The sequence below is a fragment of the Triturus cristatus genome, chromosome 2_2, assembly GCF_964204655.1.
Source record: "Triturus cristatus chromosome 2_2, aTriCri1.1, whole genome shotgun sequence".
Lineage (NCBI taxonomy): Eukaryota > Metazoa > Chordata > Amphibia > Caudata > Salamandridae > Triturus > Triturus cristatus.
The window spans coordinates 487807827-487832326 of record NC_140582.1 but is presented as its reverse complement, the minus strand read 5'-3'; the positions used below and the strand labels follow the sequence as shown (position 1 = coordinate 487832326).

General features: G+C 41.7%; 1 protein-coding gene across 4 annotated transcripts in view; it reads right to left on the bottom strand.

Moving 5' to 3' along the window:
* Positions 1–24500, bottom strand: part of INPP4B (inositol polyphosphate-4-phosphatase type II B) — a 2419090-nt gene that overhangs the window by 401713 nt on the left and 1992877 nt on the right. For all 4 annotated transcript variants that reach the window (XM_085641585.1, XM_085641586.1, XM_085641588.1 and 1 more), the window contains one exon: positions 20391–20597. In XM_085641585.1, the coding sequence (XP_085497711.1) occupies positions 20391–20597 (207 nt within the window). The remainder of the gene's footprint in view (positions 1–20390; positions 20598–24500) is intronic.

Here is a 24500-nt window from a genome sequence, read left to right as displayed (position 1 = left end):
CCAAAGGATTGTGATTATGCGAATGTCCCGTACAGGCGCCATTTGAAGTCTCTTATTATCTCATCTTTCAACAACTTTTCTGGTCTAGTTGGCCAGTCTGACGCCGATGTTCCATAATAATCTCCTTGTGCACAAAGCAAAAAGTGTATGTCTTTTAACATTTAACAAAGTCCTTCTCCTTCTCTCTTATGACATTGAGTATCAGTCCATATTACTGCAGGCATGTACTACTTTTAACATTTCATACATATCCAGAAATCACTAACAACCTTACTGGTACTTGCAGTAGAAGATACAGATGTGCACTTCGGTTCCAGAGCTCCAGAGATCACGGTGCATGGACAATAAATAGTTTTATTTTAAAAATGTTTCAATGCATATAGCTGTTCTTCTTAGATTTCCTTCCCACGGAAACTAGGTGGATGGCCAACAAACCTTTCTGTTTGTATCCATAGGATTGTCAGTGTGCAATAGTCTGTTCTAGCTCCTTTTATAGTTTTATTGCCTTCCTTATTTCTCATCTTTACTCAGCTTTTCTCTCTAAGTCTGACTCATACTTTTCCAGACATTAATGGCTTTTAGTAAGAATGTTGCAGTAAAAAAACAAATATCAGGATGATGCAGATTAAAAAGCAGTTTAAAAGAATCATGTACTGTCCTAACACCAAATTTTACAAAAATAGGTTTTAAAAAAGCTACACGAAAGTTCCCATACAATGTACACAACAAAAGAAAGTGCATCGTGCTTTGTGCTGACAAATTGTCACACGGACAGGGACCAACGGGCTGCTTGTTCACAGAAGGGAAAGCGACCAATTTATGCACAATCCCCATTCTGAATCGAGTTAAAACAAACTTGTGGGAGACTCTGGTCACCTGGGTTAAATACGATTGATAACCCTTCAATTCGTTCATAGTGCTATATTGCACACAGGTAGATAGAATGCCATTATTACAAATCCGACTCTCAGTTTTACACAGCAGAAAGATATGCTTCATTTCTGACTTGGAAATTACTGTGGCCCCATATCTATCAGTTTTAATATCAATGCCATAGATCTCCTGAAAACTGTTGATAATATATTTAATCCATGGGATCTTTAAATGATTATCAGCAGTGAGACAATCGTTAATGATGGCTCTGTTTAATGACGTCTCTTCTTTCAGTCAGATTGACCGCCACAACAATAATGGCCTTAAGAGGATCAAATCATTTAGAAATGGGATACCAAGTTCACTGTGAACTAAGTCGTTTGAAGCAGATTTGGGTAGATTCAACAGTTTTTTCAGAAAGACATTCTCCTCCACCTGTAAACACCCAGCCGGGGCGAAGCCCCAAATCCCCGCCCCATAAAGGGCGGTGGAAAGGCATCGTGACTGAAAGATCTTGAGCATATCACTTATCCGTTTGTCCCCTAGTTTAGTGGCAAAAGTAAACACCCCATTGGAGCTTCTAGCCATCTTGGCTCTAACACTAGTATGCTCACTGGCCTAACTACAGTTCTTGGAGAAGGTGATTCCAAGATAACTAAAATTATCAACTAGTTTGACCCTGTGTTGATCAATATAATAAGAGTGAGGCTTACTCTTCCCCGGGCCACACTCCATGGTATAAGTTTTGGTTTTGTTAATCACTAGTTTTCTAGATGTAATAAACTGTGAAAACCTATCCATTAAGCGTTGAAGACCTATCGGGGTCCTGGACAATAAAACGGCATCATCCGCATAGAGTAGTACCGGGACATTAATGTTATTAACTCTAGGGGCGTCTGCCACTACTGACTGTAGGACAGAGTCCACTTCATTAATAAAAAGGGCTACTCATTCTTGGAACACAATTAAACAGTGTGTGGGACTACAAACCTGCACTACTCACTCTTTGGACACCTAGCATTGCAAAGCCAAGAGGTCTGGCTTAAAAAATACTAATGCATGCAAACAGAGTTTAGCACTACTTTCTTGCATGTGTTATCACAATCAAGCTAGACCTGCTGGCTTTGTCAATGCTTGTCAATTTTCTTACTGAGGCACAGTTGTATTTTAAAAGGTGCAGCTATTCTTGCATGCCAGAGTTGTTCTAGGTACAAGATTTACTTATATGGTCTGGTGCTGGCATTATTGTGGGCTATGGTTTGTAGGTTTTTGTGACCGGGCCACCAACTACTGAAGACTCAAGGGGACTAGAGCATCTGCAATCTATCAGTTTACTCAATTTTTGCTTGTAATGAGGCAGTTCTAGTTAAATGTGGCTGCAGGAGCGTAGCTTGGTCAGTAAGATGGGGGGGGGGGGTGCATCAGATTTCCCGACCATCACGCTGGCATATAATGTTACAATACATTACATGACAAGCAGGTCGCAATAGAGGGGCTTAAGAGGCAGTGGAAAGGGAGAGGTATATGGATGAATAAAAACACAATATTTAGTTTAAAAAAATTATTTACGGCTTTCAAAACAGAGATGAGAGAGAGTGTGTGTTTCTGTTAGTGAGTGCATGCAAAACTCACAGGTGACATCCGACATATACCTCACCATACCCAGCTGAAAGAACCTGTACCCAACTATTCATCTGAAAATATATTTATTAGGGATTTGCTGAAGCAGTGAAGCAGGAACCCATGGATGTATGTAGAAGCTCCCCTCTGTCAAACCCTAAATGACTCCCTGAATTTCCAACAGAAAGCTTCTAATAGTCACAATTACATCAAGGGAAGATTTGTTTCAGTTTCCCAGGTAATTCAATTTTCTTTACTCCAACGTGACCTTCTATGTGAAAAGCAATTGACAAAGGTTGACCTTACTTTGTTTAAATTCTGCAAAGGAAAAGGGAGCCATAACTGGATAGTTGGCAGGAAACTTTGCGTTTCTGATTAGCCAGTGTTGGCATGTAGGTGAATACATACCTTTCTATATTCATGATTACGCACATATTGCCTCCTTATAGTAACAGCAACAGTAGCCTACTCATAATCTGAGTCACAGAGCAGAAATTGCATTTTAAATTCTCTCAGGCTTTTCAAAAGAACGGCATAAAAAGACAGGAATGAAACATCGGCAGATCATGCATAAGAGTAGTGGGAGGTTTATTCCAAACAAACAATTTTTTTTTCTGGCTGGTGCTAAGAGAACAACGTGACAAGCTGCTGTTCTCTGGCATTTCAGCGGTAATAATTCTACTCTTCACAAATAAATTCCAGTAGAATTTTGAGCCCTGTTTTGTTTTTTAGATTTTCCATATCATATACCTTTGACTAGATGCAAAGGATATTAAAGAGGTTTCAAATCTGTATAATGAATGTTAACTTCAAAGTCTACATCAACGCAAAACAACTCACAATAGCCTCTAAACATAAAATAATACTGAACTATCTTCGATGAAAATCTGTCACGCTAAAAGCATGCATATATATGTATTGGTGTTTGTGTTGTGCAGACCCTTCTAGAAGGCAATGGAGTGTTGAACCGAGGGCACACCCCAGGAGCTGTGTCATGATTGATGAGAGAAATACATTAGGGGCAATTAATCCTCATGGATGTTTCACTTTTTGACTACATCGTTCATGGACTTCTGCTGTGAGTTGTACTACCTGATTCTCACTGACTGTTAGCCCTGTTCACATGTATTGAAAGTGCTAACCTCCAGTGTCCCCCTGCTAAGATAAGGTCTGCTGCAGCGCATGTAGGGTAAGGCGCTCTGGGCTGGTTGCACCTGAGCACCAAGCGCCTGGATACCCCCTAAGGTGATTAGTGCCCTTTACAAATCAACAGAATATAACAAAACGTGCACATATGTGAGGACTGAGCATGTAAGTATACCACCTAACTGAGCCCAGTATATGTGCACGGGGAGCCTGTCATAGAGGGGACCCTCTGTAGATTTGTGATGAACTGTGCAGACCTTGTAAGGTGAGTGGGCATTCATAATGTATGTTTGAATTGCTTAACTGAGGGTGTTATTGTGTACACTTTGGGCAAAATCTGCACCAACTCACAGTTTTGCCACAGTTAGGCCTAGAGATTTGGGTGGTAAAAAAAGGAAACTGAATGAACATTTTATTAGCATTAATGCGGCCATTGACTCAAAACTCACAGGTACCTGCAAACATAATGGGGATAAACCGCGGGGTTGGTTTAATTCAGCTTGTACCTCGGCCCTAAGGGAGCTGAAATCTGCCCTATCTGTTAAACCCAGAGATAAGGGACTGGTCACAGACTTAAGGGCCAGATATAATGAAACCCTTAATATTAGGAAAGCGGAACTTCGGCAAGAAGCCTGGGAAAACCTATCCATGGCAGCCGATATGAATAACTGTACCTTATTTTGGAAAACGGTTAATTCACCATTCCTCAAAGACGAAAAAATTCCAGATCTAACCTCCCATGTTATGCAGGCAGACTGGATTACACACTTCTCTAAAATTTTCCAGCCAGATGGCGGAGGGCACACTTCAGGGAAACAATGGCCGCATATTCCATTAAATTTTAAGGTTCAAGAGGTTTTAGATAGTATACGGGACAGTAAGGGGGGGAAAGCACAAGGCCCAGATGGGGTTCCAATTGATTTATATAAATTGGTCCCAGAAATTTGGGGGCCTCTGCTTACTAATATTTTTAACGCAGCTGTCAGAAATAAGATGCCCCCGACTTGGGAAGAATCTATTTTAATCCCTATATTTAAGAAAGGTAATCGCGGCGAAGCCAAGAATTACCGACCAATCTCCCTGTTGGACTCTTCTGTTAAGGTTATGAGTCGAGTGCTAATGGTGAGATTGGAGGAATGGGCTGAAGAAAACGGCATTTTAGCCGAGAGCCAATTTGGCTTCAGGAAGGGCCGCGGAACAATAGAGCAATGCCTTAATTTAGATCTACTGGTTGGTAAATATACCCTGGCAAAGACTGGCACTATCTATCTCTGCTTTGCAGATCTTAGTAGTGCATTTGATCTGGTGGACCATGGTATCCTTTGGGAAACGTTATTAGAAATGGGTGCCCCAGAGGGTATTATCTTCTTCCTTGCACGCCTATACTCTAAACTAAGAGCCTGTGTCCGTTATGGGCCACAAGGCGAGTGTACATCTATGTTTGAGATTGGGCGTGGAATTCGTCAGGGTTGCGTGCTAGCCCCATTGCTTTTCATTCTCTTTATTAATGAAGTCGAATCCTTCCTTAAATCTCTGGCAGTGGACGCCCCCAAAATTAATAACGAATATGTTCCCGTGTTACTCTACGCGGATGACGCGGTTTTAATTTCTCGTACACCATACGGTCTTCAACTGTTGTTGGATGGTTTTATGCAATTTATCAAAGGTAGAAAGCTAGTCTTAAATAAATCCAAAACTTTTGTTATGGAATGCGGCCATAGGATTGGAAAGAAACAACCCTCCTTTTTTATTGAGGGTCAGAAGGTCCAGGTTGTTGATAATTTTTCATATCTGGGGGTTACTTTCTCAAATAAAAATACCTGGGCAACTGAACTTAAGAATGTACGGTCTAAAATGGCCAGGAGTGCCTTTGGTACTTTCACTATGGCCACCAAACTAGGAGATAGGCGGATTAAGGACATGCTGAAAATTTACCAGTCTCGGTGTGTCTCTATTGCTCTGTACGGAGCTGGCATTTGGGGCTATGCCCCGGCAGGTTCTCTTCAGGTTGAACAGAACACTTTTTAAAAAAAACTCCTGTGTTTGCCAAGCTCTGTTTCGAATACACTTGTGCATGACGAATTGGGCATCTGCCATCTCTCCGTTTTGACTCCCCTTAGACCTCTGCTCCTATGGCGCTCCATTTGGATTAAAGAGGAGACTTCCATGTGTAGAGCTATCATCTCTGATTGTCTTAACCTGGACCATTTCATAAGGATCCCGTGGTTGAAGTATGTTATCGATAACTTTTGGGCGGTCTTTAACATTGACAACCTAGCGGACCACCATGCGGCAGATATGTTGTCTAAAACTGATCTCAAGCAGCGTTTTTTACAACAGGCTGCTATTAAAAGACATCAGAATAGCTCCAACCTCTCATCATATACCTTTTATCATGATTTGAACGAAATTGGGGGCTTTCAACCTTATCTGTCACAAATCACCTGGAAGGCACATCGGTTTGTGTTGACTAGATTTAGAATGGGAGTCGTCCACAACCTTGTTGCCTTCCCGACCATGAATCTACATCCTGTTGGTCCATGTTTATGTGATAGCTCCACTCCCCAAAGCACTGTGCACTTTCTTTTACTTTGTCAATTGTATAAACACTTCCGGATTGCTTATCTGAAACCTTTGTTTTTAAAATTCAAAGTCAGAACAATACGTGACTGTATGTGTCTACTTTTTAATTTACATCACCCGGTAATATGCTTTTATACGGCTACTTTTCTTCTTAAATCCATTAATGCAAGGAAAAGTATGCTTTTTTAAAAATGTTTTTATCACGATGAATTTTCTGCCTCTGTATTTATTACTTATTTTTGTTGTATTGTGTGCTTTTATGAACTTATTTTATGTTCGAATAAAGCCTTATGAAATGAATGAATGCAGATCTAAATTAATTTCCACATTTCTTCAATCCTTGTGGTACATCAAGGTTTATCAATTTTCTCTGTCTCAGCTCCTAATTAGGTACTGACATTTGAATCACCCTGCTGGGCCAAGCTAACTACTCTGCTGGCGTGGTTAGGGATCACCGAACTCCCCATAATATAGGGCCATCAGCTAGTAATCAGGCCTGCTCCTTGGAGAGGATCAGATAGAGACAGAATCTGCATGTGCTACCTACTATTCACACTGCAGCTGGGAAGGTAGCCATACCTCTGGAACCAGTCACAGGAGGTGCTGCCTTTTGAAGTTTTAGAGGGAAGGGAAAATGCAGCTGTGGAAGTTAGAGGCAGGGCTTAGGCTCTCAGAGAAGGCGCCATTTTGGAATTTTCCAAAATACTAGGCAGGAGGATGGGACAGGGGTGGAGTGATGATGCATGACCCAAGGATTGGACGGAAGTGCTTACCTTCGGGAACTTTCCACCCCCACTTAAAAGCCCTGCACAAGGGACAGATGTTTGAGCAGAGTCTGCACTCAGGAGAAGCGACGCCAGATGAATGCCCAGCTGTAGCAGGGAATACACCTGATCCCACAGCATAGATGGGCTCAAGGATTTAAGAGGGATTATGAGTCAATTATTGATTATATTTTTGTATACCAGGCCCTAAAGATGAGGGTTAGGGTGCGTGGCACCATTGAACTGGTACTGAGTGACCACAATCCTTTGTGGTTGGGTTTTAATGTCTACAAAGGGGTAAGGATGGTCATGGACAGCCCTGCCTCATCTCTAACAGTTAAGTCCCAGGGACTTTGCTTGGTCTGGAGGCATGCTGATCTGTGTGCTTTGATGAACTTGTGTGCCAACCATTTTGATCCACTTCTGGATTGTCTAAACTCCATGGTTGATTTGCAGGATGAGTTTTGCCCGTTTAGGGCCGGCCATTAGAAATCTTCTCATGAAGCCAATTCGACCAGTTATCCCAGGGACTAGGTGGTGTAATTTCTCCTGTAGAAAGGCCTCCTCCAATCTGCATAGGACTTTGAAGGAGACTCCTAGAGATAGCAAGAAGAACCAAGAGCTTAGATCAGAGTATAAATGGTCCCTGAGTAGGAGGAAAAAAGCGATACAATTTGAGCATTGGGGGTGACTGATACAGTCTTGTAAGTTGAATGATTCCACAACTGTTTGGAAGGTGACTAAGGACATTGGCTCCCTGGGCTCAAGTGTTGAGGCTATTTTTACCACCATTAGCTCACAGGCTGGGGTGGCTCATTTTAGTGCCTTGTATCGCTCTGACTTGTCTCAAATAGGTCTGGAGGCAACAGTGGAATTGCCAATTAACGTTAGCTTCACACTGGAAGAGATGTGGGATGCCATCATAAAGTCCCCATCTAGTAAGGCACCAGGGCCAAAGGAGCTCCCTATGGACATACACAAATAAGTACCAGAACTATAGGCCCTATTATTGTGTAACTGTGTTGATGCCTTTACTATCACTGGCCTCCTCAACTCGTGGCACACTGCTGCTATTCAGCCTATCTTTAAAAAAGGCAATTTGCAGTCCCCTAGTTGTTATCGCCCGATTTCCCTGTTGGACTCTGCTGTAAAAATTGCAGGGAGGGTGGTGTTGGAGCATTTGTTGTCCTGCGTTAGAGAGACGAACATGCTGTTGGAGGTGGAATATAGGTTCCGGGAGGGGCTGGGCACTGTGGAGCAATGCTTACATTTGCATTTGCTTATTACCCAATATACCATCGATAAGCAGGGCTCCCTTTGCCTAGCCTACATGGACCTGTTAAGAGCCTTCAACAGCGTGGTAGGATCCAAAATGTGGACCTTGCTGGAGCGTATGGGGGTGGAGTCTAGCTCGTTCAATGCATTTTGATCTTTCAGCGTCTGAAAGATTTGGCCCTGCTGGGGAACGCACTACCAACTTTCCGCTGGAGAAGGGTGTACACCTAGGGTGTCTATTGGCTCCTATTCTATTCTTATTTTACATCTATGCCCTTGACGATGTGTTAGCTACCTGTACTGCAGAAGTACCATATGTGGGTAAGAAAAAAGCTCTGGCATTACTCTATGTGTATGATGCCGTTTTACTTGAGAGAACTCATAAGAGCCTCAATACCCTTTCTCAGGCATTTGTTAACTTCATAAAATCCTTGGGGTTAGCCACAAATCCCTCTAAAACGTTCACCATGTTTTGTGGCCCCCAAATCCATGAAGACGGAGAGTGTGTTTCTGTAGGGCCACCCTGTTGCTCCTACACAGGACTTTTCCTACTTGGGTGTGGGTTTTGGTGCCAGGGGTAGCTTGGGCCCCTGCAGATATAAAACCTCACAAAGGTTTCCCAATGCTGAGAGCTACACTTACAACTTGCCTCACACATTGGTAAAAATCCTGTGCGTCCCCTCTTGGATGTCTTTAGGAGCAAATATCTACCCATTCTCACCTACGGAACTGGTATCTGGGGATTTCAAACACTACTGCCCTTCAGACAGAAGCGAATATGACTTTGCAATATATCTTAGGCGTACCCAAACTTGCACCACTTACATTGTTCACCAGGAGTTGGGGATTGAGTATGTTGAAGATCGTGCTAAACTGGTTCCCCTGGTGTTATGGTGCACTATATGAGCGAATGTGCACACAGGTTTCAATAGGGAGGTGATCTAAGACTGCCTAGCCTGCAACAGAGGGTGGCCATACCTTGGCTACATTATGTTAAGCAGGAATTGTCTATCCTGGGGAGACCAGAACTTTTTTCTTATCCCTCTGCTATTATCAAGGCTGACATCACTTGGGTAAAAAAAGGATTTCTTACCGAGAAAATACGGCTTAGATGGGAAGAATAACAAGCCAAAACCTCAGTAAGGGAGAATGAGCCACTGCAGACCACACCAAAATGGAGCCATACCTGTCTTGGGTGGATGCCACCTGGGACAGAGTTCTTTTAACCAGATTCAGATTTGATATCCTAAGGTGGCATTTGAGTTTTCCTTTGGCCCAGTTTGACCCCAATACGGTTTTTATCTGTCCCTGAGAAGAAGTTTTTACCCCAGAGTTTGCTTCATTTTACTTTTTTTCTTCAAGTTCTATTTGGTATACTCCAAAAGGTTTTTAATTGATCTAATTCGAGCTTGCGGTATTACAAGATGTGCCGAGGCCTTGCTTTACTTGCAAGGGTTAATCTTTCCTACACTTTGCATTTCTATTTGTTCCTTTTTAAAGGGTGCCATTGACAGGAAAAAGCAAATGTTGTTTCGACAGCCTAATCCTGCCAGTTTGATATGTTCATATGATGACCGTGGGGCATTGTGCCGGCAGGATTCATTTAGGGGGGACTCTGATTGTGGTTTCATTGATTGTTTTATTTGCTGCTTTTAGGTTTGTATTATTGAGGTGATCATGAGATTTGTTTTTAACAATGCTTTTATGTTTGTAATGTGCTTTCATGGCTGTGTCTCACTGACGAAATAAAGTATCTGGTCAGATCTGACTCAAGGACTTCTAATTTCAATTAGCGCCCAAGACCTTGGACTCGTTTCTCAGGAGCCAGTGGTTCCTGTGCCTCCTACACCCCCTAGTGGACAGCAGAGAGACGAACCTGCTAGAAATAACCCTGATGGGTTTCCTTGTATCTTCTGTTGACTGTTACCACAGGAGTGTGTGCTCCAGAAAGAGGGGGCCCTTGACTTCTGCTGACCAAGGTGCTCTGAAAGTTGCTAATGGAGGTTGTGGGACCAAGATGTTGCAGGGAGGTTGGGCTCTCCCCCTTGGGTTCCTAGGGGTGCTTCTGCGGAAGGCACCAGGCCCAGCAGAAGTGGCAGGTGCCCAGACAGGAGACAGGCCGAGTAAGGTGGGAGAGCAGAAAAAATCAGACTCCAAAGAATTGTAAAATGTAGTGACCAGGAGGCCGATGAAACCACTCCCGGTGGTGAGAACGTGCTAAAGGAGCAAAACACAACTTTTACCATTTTGTGAATCATTTCAGATACTAATGAATGTCATTGGTAAGAGCATAGTTATTTTAATGGTGTTGCATTAGTTTATTCTGACATATGTCTTCTTTTTGGATGTAATAAAACAATGACAAAGCAAGTAGACCTGCCTTTTGATAACTAAACAACATTGTATTGTGTTTAGTGTATGTGGGGGTATCTTGGCATTGGGGTCCAGGGCTTACTGAGGGTGTCACCACAGGTATTTTCAACCGCCATCATGCATATATGTGTAAATTAATGTGTAGCTTCGAGTAGTGTGTGCATAATAAAGTACATTTCCTTTCTATGACACTGACTGGGCGATGATGTATGCTGCTGTTGTTTGTTATGTGCTTGCGGATTGGGGTAGTAGCCAACACCACCTCTCCTGAGTAGGCCCTGGACCACTCTGTCTTGCTACCTTGATAGAGTCAAGTGCTACAGAGGGGAACTTGGTTCCCTGTAGATGGAAAGTTACACAAACTTACTACTTGTGAAGGACTCACATCCTTCCCAACTAACAATACACCTTTTACAGTGGGCTTAGCTGGCGGACTTGAGAGCGGAGTGCCTGTTTTATGCACATGCATAAAGTGATGTCATATACCCCAATATTATTCCGTGTATGCTTAATTTTCAGATAGCACAGGTCGGAAACAGTGAGCAAGGGATGTCTCATCCTTTTACTGAGGTAGTGCAGGTGTATAAACAGGCACTCAGCTTTGCATTGCACCTGCAAATGCCATAATATTGCCCCCATGGGGTTGAGAGCATTGTAAAGGAAGGCATCATTAAAACATTTCTCATTTTTCTAAGGTTCGGCCAGCGGCTCAATGAAGAGCAAGCTGAAGAGCCCAGTGAACTGCTTAGCTGCTGCTTCCATGTGTCAAACCTCAGAGGCCAGCAGGAGAAATCCATGAAACTATCCAGGATACAAATGCACTTCGGAGACATTTTCAGAGTTAATGAATTAAAAGTCTGCTATGGCTGGTACACCATTAATGTGCACTCATATGGAAACATGCCATCTGTGATAAACCTGCCTGACATAATGTTTGAATTCACGAGCATAAGGAGAAGCACCAAGGGGTGGAATGTTCTGTAAATCTGTGTGTAAGAATGAGGGTTACTCCGAATTCATAGTAAAAGTAGGTTTATTCCAAGAAAGGATCCCATCCACGGACAGCAAGCACAACAGCTGCTTCAGGTTACAGTCCTCAGCTAACAATGAACAGTCCCTGCTATTTACATCATAACATTCTAAAGAACATAGCAACAGGCATAGAACTCCAGGATGCCACACATCTCCCTTCCTAATAAATAACAAAACAAATGTACATTTTCAAAAGAACAAAGTAAATTACAAAGTGTAAATGCCTACTTACAGCAAAAACCAGGAAACAGCCTGGTATAATTTATTTGACATAATCACTTAAATGCTTTGGAGAATGAGATACCCTGGAAGACTTCCGATTACCATTGGGTGCATTCTGGGTTGGAGCTGACACATTGGGTGCATTCTGGGTTGAAGCTGACAGGCCAGGGGAATGGTTAGACTTAGAAACAAACTCTTTTCTAACCACCACCACCCTGTTCAAATTCCAAATGCGGTGATCAGCAGTCTTAACAGCATTGTTGAAAATCTTAATGACCTGAATTGGCTTCAAAAATGCTGTAGAAGACTTTTTATTTGAAGGATTTTTTATTAAAATCCAATCTCCAACCTTGACCACTGTTTCCTTCACATTTTTCCTTAAATCATGAATTACCTTTCTATTCTCAATTTTCTTTGACTCTGCCAGCTGCCAATCACTTTTCTCATTTTCACTAAATCTGTCCGGTTGCATGTCATTAACCCATGGGGGAGTAACAATAGTATTGGCACACCTACCTCTAAAGAGCTCAAAGGGCGTTCTTTTGGTGACAGCATGTGGTGACAATCTATAGACTTCCACTTTCTTCCAAACTTCAGGGCGCCAGTCTAAATTAGACGACTTAGCCATCTCAATGGTCTCCTTGAGTACACGATTAAACCTCTCAACCATCCCATTTGTCTCTGGGTGATACAGTGAGGATTTTTTATGTCTAATGCCATGTTTAGACAAGAACACCTCCATTTCCCTAGAAACTAATTGGACACCATTGTCCGTAAGAATGCTGCCAGGTATACCTTCCCTAGCAATGAGCTTTTCGAGGAACAATATGACATGCTTCGTCTCAATTCCACGAGTGATAGCTATTTCTGGCCACCTGGAATAAAAATCAACAAGAACCAGTATATACCATTCTGTACTAGCGTGACAAATGGGACCAACAATGTCTAACCCTACTTCTTTCCATGGTCCATCAGGACGATCTCTTATGACCATGGGCTGTACCTTAGGTTTGGCTACTCTCTCACTTAACGCACAATCAATACAGTCCCTAATTTTCCTTTCAATCTGTAAATCCATACCGGGCCACCAATAGGCTAATCTCAGTCTTTCTTTTGTCTTAGAAATTCCTAAATGACCTATGTGAGCCAGTGAAATAAGCTCTTCCCTAATAGAACTTGGAGGGACAAGTCTCATGCCTCTAACAAGAAGACCATTCTGTTCAGACAGTTGATCCTTGACATGCCAAAACCTTTCTAAGATTTCGTTACCTTTGGGTTTAACTCTCCAGCCTACATTAATACACTCCAGTACTTTCTTTAGATCAACGTCAGCCTGAAGAGCTTCCTCCCATCTCACTTTGTCAATGATGTTTTCTTCAATAACACACACTAATTCCTCATCTTGCTCATGCTCATCTTCATCTCCCATATCATCTTCGAGAACAAGGCGAGAAAGTGTATCAGCCACTTTGTTCTCTACCCCAGGAAGATACTTGATGTCAAAATTATAATCTTGTAGGCCCACAACCCATTTAGTGATTCTACTAGAGACAGCATCAATGCCCTTTTTCTTGAAAATTTCGCACAACGGCTTGTGATCTGTCCTGACTTCAAAAATACTACCCCACAGTAAATTTTTGAGTTTCTTCACAGACCAGTAAATAGCCAGAGCTTCTCTTTCCACTACTGAGTATCTCTGTTCTGCTCCCCTTAAACTCCTCGACAAAAATAAGATAACGTCATCCTTGCCATCAGCTCTTTGAAGAAGAACTGCTCCCAGGCCTTTCAGACTGGCATCAGTTATTAGAATCGATTTTTTGTCAGGGTCAAAGCTGCTTAACTTGGGGGCTGAGTTTAACTTCTGTTTAAGAAAACAAAACTCCTTTTCACACGCGTCATTCCAAACAAATTCACAACCCTTGCGCAATAAAGCTCTCATATTAACACACAACGAGGCAAAATCCTGAACAAATTTACTATAATATTCTGCCATTCCTAAAAAACTCATTAATTCCTCCTTATTGGTTGGAGAGGCCATTCTTTGTATCGAGGTGATCAAACCCTCTTTCGGCAATACGCCACCTCCTGAGATAGTATGGCCAAGATAATCAATGGAACTTCTCCTAAACTTACATTTGTCAATCTTAACAGTCAATCTAAAATCATCAAGTCTGCTCAAAACCTCTAAGAGTCTAGCATCATGCTCCTTATTGTCCACTCCAAAGATCAATATGTCATCCTGATAAATTCTGACACCACTTAGGCCTTCCAACACATTCTCCAAAGCCCTCTGAAACACCGACGCAGCTGATACCAAACCAAACGGAAGCCTAAGAAACCTGTATGTTCCATAAGGAGTGACAAAAGCAGTCAAATCCTTTGAATCCTCATCCAATCTAATCTGATGATATGCTGATCTCAGATCTAGTGTGCTGAACACTTTTGCCCCTTTTAACAACATTAGCATGTCAGCTATTTTTGGTAAGGGAAACCGATCAACAATTACATTCTTATTCAATTCTCTGAGGTCCACACACAAACGGAGAGAGCCATCAGATTTTTGTGCAGCCACAACCGGAGCAATCCATTGCGTTGCCTCAACTTCCTCAATAACTCCTTCTGCCTTAAGTCTCACCAGTTCAGCTTTAACCTTTTCTCTAACGGCAACTGGGACATTGCGTACTTTACAACAAACAGGTTTCGCATCCTTGACTAAGCGAATGTGATGAATGTAGCCCCTAAGACAACCTAAATTAGCACAAAAAAACTTTAGGGAATTTCTCCCTCAACATGCGTGAGAATTCATTGTCAGAAATTTGATGGATGCTAGAGATTGATTTAGATTGGAAATTTTCTTTTAGAATGATAGATGGTGAGGAATTAGGATCTAAGATTACCCCCAGATCTTTTTGGTGAAACCAACTTAGTATGCTATCACCCTTTTGCGAAATTATGCAAAGGTTGGTCGCACACTGCTCGTCACACCAGCAAGTTGCCCCAAGGGACTGTGGTAGATGTAGTGGCGACGGCGGGTACGCCTATGCCACAATGTATAAAGAACAGTATGTGTTGCGTTAGCCATCCCTGGACACGTGTTTCGAGGTAGTTGCCTCTCGTCAGCAGGGAGCAGGTCAGTGTAAAGGGGTGCCGCGTGGACTGCCAAAATGTAATTAAAACAGGTCAAGTACCTCTCATGGCGCGCAGGTGCAGATCCAAGGCTCGTCAGCCCGTTGGCTCAAGGGAGCCGTAATAAATTATGCAAAGGTTGGTCGCACACTGCTCGTCACACCAGCAAGTTGCCCCAAGGGACTGTGGTAGATGACCCTTTTGCGAAATATACACTTTTGCGTTAGTTAATCTGTTCTTATAATCTATTAGGCCCCAGAAATAGCCAAATAAGTGTATTGGTTCACCACCATAGGCATACGGTCTAATGTCTGGATGAAAAATTCTAGTTTTATGTTTCATTTCCTTGAGATAAAATGCCTTTGATATTATGGTGATCTTGGCCCCAGAATCGAAAAGGACTTTAGTTGGTTTCCCTTCAACAAGAATCTCATCCGTCGGACAATTTTTACTTTCCCCATTTTGTATGACTTGAACCTGAATTTGGCCACAGTCTACATCTTCAAAAGTTACAAAATCATCATCAACATCATAATCAACTTCATTGATTTTGCCTTTGTAACTTTTTACTTTACATGCTATGGATAAATGTCCCTTCCTCTTACATTTGCTGCAGGTGGCTTTCCAGCCGGGACAATGTTTATCATTAGCGAAGTGACCCATTTTCCCACAGCGAAAACATTTGACTAGAGACAAATTGAATTTACCCTGTAGCTCATTAGATACTCCACTCTTCTTGACCTCCTTGTGTTCTACCTCTTCTTTCATGTTACCTTTAACTGCTTGAACCGAGCTTTTCCCTTTAACATCACCATTTTTCTTAATAACATCTACACATTTTATTGAGTGCTCAATCCTTTTGGCGATGACTATCACATCATCTAGTGTCGGTTCATCTTTCTGCCACAACTCTTCTCTAACTCGCTCAATGTTGCAGCCTAACATAAATTGGTCCCGTATCCGCTCATCCAGAGTGGCAGCAAATTTACAGGAAGAAGCCAGCTTCCTAAGAGAAGTTATGTAATTCTCGATGCTTTCATCATCTAATTGCGATCTGCGACCAAAATGGTACCTCTCAAGTATTGTGCTGACTTTAGGCAAGTAGTGTTTGTCCAATTTTGCTACGCATATTTCATATTCATTGAGAGTGCGATCCTCAAGCTCAGGAAGGTGATCAAATACGTCCTGACCTTCCGAGCCTAAGCAATGAAGAAGTAACGCTGTTTTCCTTTCCGCACCTAACGAAGCCCCACATACCCTAGCATATCGCTCAAAGACCTTGCGCCATTTTTGCCATCTAATGGGTGGATCACCAGGAGATGACAAAAAGAACGGAGGTGCAGTAACATTCTGCATATTGTAAAACAAATGTAGACTAAATGAACATAAAAGAAAATTATTGTGACCCTCAGACTGCTTAACTAAGCATTCAACAAAACATAGGAAAGAAATATTTATACTGTGGTTGTAACACACTGTGTAATAATAAAGTTTCACAATATTTCTTGTTCCTTCACTGGCTTGACATGCTTAAGTGAGCATGTCACTGTTGAAAAGAGCAACGTAGTGTCAAATACAAGTGTGTGTATCACTGGTGTGACACACAAGGAAATACCTGTGATGTTAAACAGAGAAAATGAAGTTTAACACCTTTGTCCGCTTCGTTGTATCTCCGAGCAGGTATTAACTTAGAAGAATTGAGATTTGACACCAGCATCCACTTCGATGTACCTCCGAGCACATATTAATAACTGCACATGTTTCGTCAGTTTGCACCAATAACAAGAAATTCACCGCGTTGTTTTGGAGTTTTCCAAGATGGCCGTCACGTCGACGTGTTAAGCGTGAAGGTTGCGGTGGCAACAGGACGCTTAGTGACGGAATGACGTGATCAGCGCACAGTTCAGACACCAGCAACAATGGAGGCAGAGACGCCGGGGAGACGCCGCTCGAACTCAGTGATGAGTAGAATGAAGCCGAGTAGAGAACCAGTCGAACTCAGCTACGGCGCTCGAGGGCCATGTATTGAAGTTCCAAGGTAGGGATTCAACGATAAACAATTCCGTTTCGCTCCTCCTTTCTCCAACCGCCAATTAATGCCGTATTAAACCAACGAAAAATTGCACATGCAAAAGGCCGGAAACAATTAGTATGGGTGTAAACAACACAACGGTTACAAAAGCGGTGTTAAAGAGGAGTGCAAGTCACTAGATAACGTAACGATTTTTAAAAGCGCATCAGGAGCGTTGCGTTGCTTGAAAGTGCAGCTTCTCATTCAATGAACTGAGATGCAAGTCAAACAGCCAGAAATCAAGCGGAAAGATGATTTTCCTGCCTTCTTTTTTTAAAATTTTCAAAACAGTACCTTAGAAACGTAGAAGAACAAATCTTTGAACTTGAGAACGTCCTTCTTGCGTTAGTGTTGGGATCCTTCCGTAGCCATCCTCTGTCGCCAAGTGTAAGAATGAGGGTTACTCCGAATTCATAGTAAAAGTAGGTTTATTCCAAGAAAGGATCCCATCCACGGACAGCAAGCACAACAGCTGCTTCAGGTTACAGTCCTCAGCTAACAATGAACAGTCCCTGCTATTTACATCATAACATTCTAAAGAACATAGCAACAGGCATAGAACTCCAGGATGCCACACTGTGCAACTAAGAAAACGTTGGAATTTCTTCTGTGTAAGGGGCATGAAACAATTGTGCAATGACTAAGAACATTTCTGATGACATAGGAGAAACATATTGCAGACTTCTATCCACAGAAAAAATTAAACACATAAGAAACACAACATATTTTTTCAGCAGTTTGTCAGGGTTTAGGTTGCTATTGAGTTGTTTGCAAGATATTTAATACAAACGTTACTTTGATGGTTGTAAATTAAATACAACTGGCTCCTCGAAACAGGTACTCTTGACATCATTTCATGTGTATAAATTTGGGCCATTCATTACTTTGCTTTCCAGGTTCCTATTTTTCCTTTATTTTTTATTGACAGAGGGTTAATATCTGATTAAAATGAAGTTATTAGTTTCCCTTTTGTTCCTTATATATACAAATTTATATTGCACAGTGGCGGTTGCTGCTATGTAGTTATGGTTTTGTTGTCCTTTCTATTGAAAAGGCATTTTTTGTATTGCCTATAACCTTTGACCCCCCCTGGACAGGTTTAAATCAAATCTGGGAATTGTTCTGTAGACTGAGGTCCAGCATGCCCATTTTCAGGTAGGACTGTGCGGGGTAAATAAAGTAAAATTAGGGGTTAGGGAGAGAATGTGGTTTCCCATTTTAGTTACTATAGGAAATGTTGCTTATTCCTTCAGCCCAAACCTCTGAATGGATGAATACGAAGCTTGGCACAAAAGTAGAACTCAGAAAACGTGATTTTGTTGATTTGGTGTAAACCCATTTAGCAGTGTTTAAGAGGCAAGTGTTTAAAACAGTTGGGTGGTGGGCTTTAATATATATTTTTAATTCTGAAAGCAGCAACGTCTGTAAAAATCCTCTTTCTGACACACGAGAAAGTGTAAAAATAGAGAGCTACTACAGATGAAAAGAAGGAGGTTCATGCAAGCACCATTCCATGAACATGTACATGATGATTTGTGAGATCCTTCAGAATCTGCATACTGGGGACTTGCCTTCCATCTGAATATGAACAGGAACAAGTTCCAAAAAGAAGACTTAGTGTACTTCATGACAAGCATGTGAAAGAGAAAAGTTAAGTTCTCCAAACCGGTAACCATGATTTTTAGTGACCAAAATCTCAACGTCTGAGTAACACAGTAAACTGTAAAAAAACATTTAAAAATAAAAAATGTTACAAAGCCAATGAAATGCTCAAGTGTTTCTAGCATCCTCAAGTTGTAAATTAAATCTCAATTTAAATTATAGAGTGATGAAGGATGATTTACAGAGCATACCAGAAATCTCTAGATTAATTAAGTATTAACTTTGTGCTGCGCGTTAGGGCATGTGTACACCCTGAGTCAGGGTGAAATCTCCTTCTCAGACATTTAGGACACCATGAGAGCAAACTGTAACATTCTCATTTTCACCACATTCATAATTGGAGCAAAACAGATTAGAGACTAAAGAACTGCCTAATTAGGGGAAAATTATACTCAACATTTTTCCAGTGAAAGGAGGAGTAACTCAAAGTACTTGATTGTTGCTGTGTCAAAAGATTGACTTGAAATATGTGAATGGATACTTTTAGTCCTGGATAAATATGTTTTGCTTAACCAGAAGTGAGACAACGTGCTTTTTCTGCAACTGCAAAATTTGAATTGTAATTTACAGGGGTTACGAGATGATTATTTGATGAAATACACTGTAAAGATGACTCTCTGCATTTCACTGTTTCCACATCCGTGAAATTTCAGTAGTTGGGTGGTTCAGTACCAGTTGGGTGGTTCAGTACCAGTTGGGTGGTGTGAAGCTAAATGACTCGAAAGACACCAGTTCAAAGTGTAATTTGATGCAACCCACTCAAAAGTACCAAAAATGCAGAATTTCACACAGTGGAACAGATTCGTGAAAATCTGGCCTATTTGTTCCGTGAGCGAAATTTTACAGCTTGCAGCTTCCTGCTATATTTTCTTATTTGGCCAAAATATTTGGTTCATCACTAGTTGATTGTCTAGCTAGAAAATGAGAGAATTTTGAATGGAAGCTATGGTCTTTAACCTGGATGTATCAAGTGGCTATGCATCTAAGGCGTTTCCAATTTGAGATTTCACAAATGCCATATATTTATTCATAGGCCTTATGCAAGTATAAATGTCATTCGAAAAAAGCATAATCTTAACAACTTTACATAGTGTCCAATATTCCACCTACCCTTCCCTTACAAGAAAGAACTTGGGGGTAAAGAAATTACACTGACTTTAACATGTTTATGCCAATGAATATATTAGGGAACTAATTTGTTGGAGCAGTTTGGCATTGGTAAATGGAAGTATACGAGGACATGGATATATGTTTTGATTTATTTTGCAGATTATTCGACGCAGATAAGACAGTATGAAGAAGGATGGTAGGAGAACTAGATTGAAGAGAAGAAACAAACAAAAGAGGAAGAAGATGGAGGACAAGGGGTATTTATGGAACAAAATTCTAAGTGTCATTGCGATGCTTTTGAAGTTCTGTTTAGGAAGCTTTTAATCATGGCTGCTCAGAAGGAGTGAATAAAAGTTCATGTATAATGCTAGCCTCCTTGTCTTTAATAAAATCGTGATTCTTTAATCAGTTAACCTATAGGAATTGTCATTCTTCTGTGATGGTTTCCCAACTAGTTGAAAACATCAAAATCACTATGCAGTGGGAAGACCCATTCTCACCACATTTAGGGAAGTATATTAACAGCTACTTACCCACTCTTCTTCATCGTACTCTGAATGGTGAGGGATGGAATCTTGTCTTATCGGGGACAGCTGGTCTTGATGTGGAGTCTCATTTTCCTCTGCATTGATCTTGGGGTCAATGAAGTTCTTGAGGCCACATCCAGGGCCTGCTGTGTAAAGTGCTAAAAGGGCACTGCTTACCAGTTGATCCTTAAAGATGTGCACAAATAATTCTGTCTGGAACGAAAAAACAATTGCCTATTTAGAAAACTTTGCATTTACTGATCAATACAAAGAGAATTACTCTATCCCAATACAATCTGCAAAAATAAGTAAATCGATAAAGAACATATCACTTTGATGCTCCTTTTGTGCTACATGTTATATTACACAGAGATACAGTAATCCTGACATGAGTTTAATAAAAAAAAACATGTGTAAATGTTGTTAAGAGGAGTTAAAACCTCATATCTGCTTCAATAGAATAGATGATTCAAATTAGCTAGTGGTTTACATCATAAAACACAAGTGAAGACCATGACAGAATAATGTTAAATCCTACAATTCTTTTATCTGAGGTAAAAATTAAGGCTAAATGAGACATAGACCATTCCAATCTTGCTGCACGTAAGACAAACACTCTATGAATGCTAACATTATGAGAAATATATAATTGGGAAGACTGTGGCAGCACGAGCAAGATGACCATTGTATCCTGAGGAGTAAAGGAAGTAGTTAAAAGCCAGAGAAGAGCGTTTCAGCCGGATGGTGAAGACCCTTACTTGTCAGAAAAGCGTTCCAAAGTGAAGGAACACCTTCATAACTAAGGGAGATGCAACCAAGTGATACAACATATTCTTTCTGCACAGCCTCTGCCTACAAGATATACGTTTATGGGTTTTCCCTCTCTTGCTTCCAACAGGTGATGGTGGCAGGCTGAAGCCTGGAGTTACAGACAGTGTGCATGGATTAACACAGAAGTAGGGAGATCTTGGTATCCAGGAGAGGTGCACAAGAGCCCGTCTTTGGATGTCAATGACGTGCAAAGCTCACTAGGACCTTGTGGTTTGAGAATGTTGAACCTCTATGCAGATGCGGATTCCTGCTGCTGCAATATGACAGCCCCCTTAGTCTTGGGCAGGGTTATTGCTGATATTGCAGTAATGCAGATGACAGTAATGCACTCTTTTACAGCAAGCGATAATTTAAGTAGGAAAAATCAATGTTTTAATACGCCACACAAAACAATCTATCAGGAGGTTTATTGCACCCAGTTTTAACGAGTTGGAGGCATTAAAAAATATATATTTTGCCTGATCCATTCCATCCAATCCTACACCAGTCCTTAGCCATACCAAACAATCCTCTATGAAAGTTAACTGAAGAAACTCATGTTTAGAGTTCAATAGGCGCTTTGCAGATGGAGCAGCAAAGAAATAAAAATATGAATATTCAGCTTACCGAGAAAAGTGCTAGGAAGAGACCAGCAGACTCAAAAGGAAAGAATGTGCATGCACCAAACAATTGCAAAAGAATATATCCATAAAATCACATTCTCACAAAGGAGACCAAATAGAAGCAATTCTGGAAATAACCTGAATACCCATTCAAAGTCTGAATAAACTATCTATGATTCGGGAACCAACTGAGCACTGCGCTCTTTAGAAAAGCATGCAGAAAGGGTGTCCATCTGCAGAACACTCCGTTTCTAGAAGGGACTGGGCCAACAAAGGATATAGTGGTCACTTGCTCAAGAAGACTTTTCACAAACATCATCTGCCCTCTGGAACAATTTCTCATCAGACAATCCTCACCTGTCAAAACTAACCATAAATCAGTTATTTTTCAGTACTCAAATTCTACCAAACAGGAACTAAGCTAATTCATTATAAAAAATATAAAAATACAAAGTGGAACTCAGGATCCAGGCACAATCTAAGTTATCGGAAAGGGCAAGCTGTATAGCATGCTACAAAACAGTAAGTAAAATAATAAAAAATTGATAAGATTTCAGGACCTGATTTAGAGTGTCCAGGAGGGGTAGTTTGCATTTATAACACCTGAAAATTCCGAAACACCGGGGTTCATAATTTATCAGGTGCAGTAAAAAGCATCTCTTCTGAATTTTTGGAGAACAACATCTGGAGTTTGGTGCTTACCATACCGCAATTTTCATGTCCGTGTAAATACAGGGACTTTTTCATCAATAAATTCCATCAGATTTGTTCTACCAAAATATAACGGGGTATGAGACCTTTATCGGACCCATCATTGACTGGATTTTGTAATTCCAATCCCTACACTAACAGGTCTTTGTGCTGGGGGGGGGATCATCATTTTACAGTAAAGTTATAAACAGGTCCTTTGTGTGAACAGGTGTGAGTGGGCCAAGCACAGGAGAAACAACAATAAACATAAAACCAACGAAGGATATTCAGGGTCACAGAAGGAAAGCACACAAAAAATGGCCAAGTTCCTAAATTTTCCGAATTTATCTGCAAATAAACTATTAGTATTTTTATTTTTAAATTAGGTACACGGAACTGGCATAATGAGAGCCTCTGGGACAAACAAATGTTCTAGTTTAGATTGCTTAAAACACAGTACCAACAGAGGCTAGAACTCAGTGATATGATTTTGATATTAGGTCAGAATGTAAATGAATTGTGAAATAACTGGAAGTGACATCACTGGATTTCCCCTCATCCATCTGCATAGGAAGTCACATCACTCCTCCCCCCCCGGACCTACTAAAAGGCAGCTGCAGCACATGCACACTCAGAGGGCGGGCTGCTGGAGTACCAAAATAAAGTCCGTCTAAGCCAGTCTGTACCTGGGCCATGCCCAGTGCCAGGAACCCTGGGCCACCCTCTTCCTGCTGCTACCCCCTGTGACACTTCGCTCCCTCAACACAGGCCACCGCTCCATCTGCTACTGCCTAGCCGCACCACACAACATCAGAGGAGCGCTTTCCTGTGCTTCCTGAAAGTTTTCATGCACTTACTCACAATAAATATTCACAGCACCCGTATGAACAGCACTCAACACCAGACTCTCACACTCACACAGTTCTGCAACTACCCACATAACACACCGCACTCATGTGTATGCTCCTCACTCCCGCTCACTCACCCAGCAAATACATGGAGATCTGGGTCTTACTGCACGACAATCCCCCAGACCTACTTTCCCTCAAGGAAACCTGGCTAATACCTGCATTGGCCCTGACATTGCCACAGCCCCCCTCCCTGGCTACAAGATTGCCAGGCAAGACAGACTTCTCAAGTCTGATAGCAGAATCACCATCAGCCACAAGAACGCTATCAGCTGCCCCACATCCACAGACCCATCATCCTCCAACATGGAACACATGTTGTTCAAGTTACACATCACAACCAACTTCATCCTCTACAGACCACCAGGATCACACACCAACTTTACCAACACCCTCATGGGCTTTGTTGCATCACTCGACAATAGAAATTACATCCTACTTAGAGACCCGAATTTCCACCTGGAAGTCCACGATAACCCAAACTCAAAAGCACTCATCGAAGACCTTGGAAACCTGATCCTCCCCAATGCGTAAAGGGATCTACTCACATCGCCAGACACCTCCTGGACTCTATTTTCACCCCCTTTGACCACATCCAAGTCAACAGGCCTGCACAAGTCTCCTGGACAGAGCACACCCTCGTCAATTTCAGCATTCTGATCCAACTCCCATGCACACCGGCAGAACAGACTGCCAAAACTGGAACAGCATCATTGACATGGACTGGGACACAGCTGTCAACACCCAATGCCCAGAACACAGCAACAGCCTCTCCAAAGCAATCAAGCAATTCATCAATTAGATCACCTCCTACTCCAACTTCCTGGCCCCCCCAAACACTACAATGCGACATGAAGTACATGGAGTAACTCAGACTGATGAAACATCACTGGAAAATGGAAAATGAGCCAGGACAATGCATATAGGAGCATGTTGAACTCTGCCCTGAGACACTACCACCAAATGTTACAGACCAACAAACATGCCATTCTAGCTGACTGCTTTGATGCCAGCGCCAGCACCAACACACTGATAGATATCTTCACCATTACTAGGCATTTCACCTCACCAGCGTCTACCTCCAA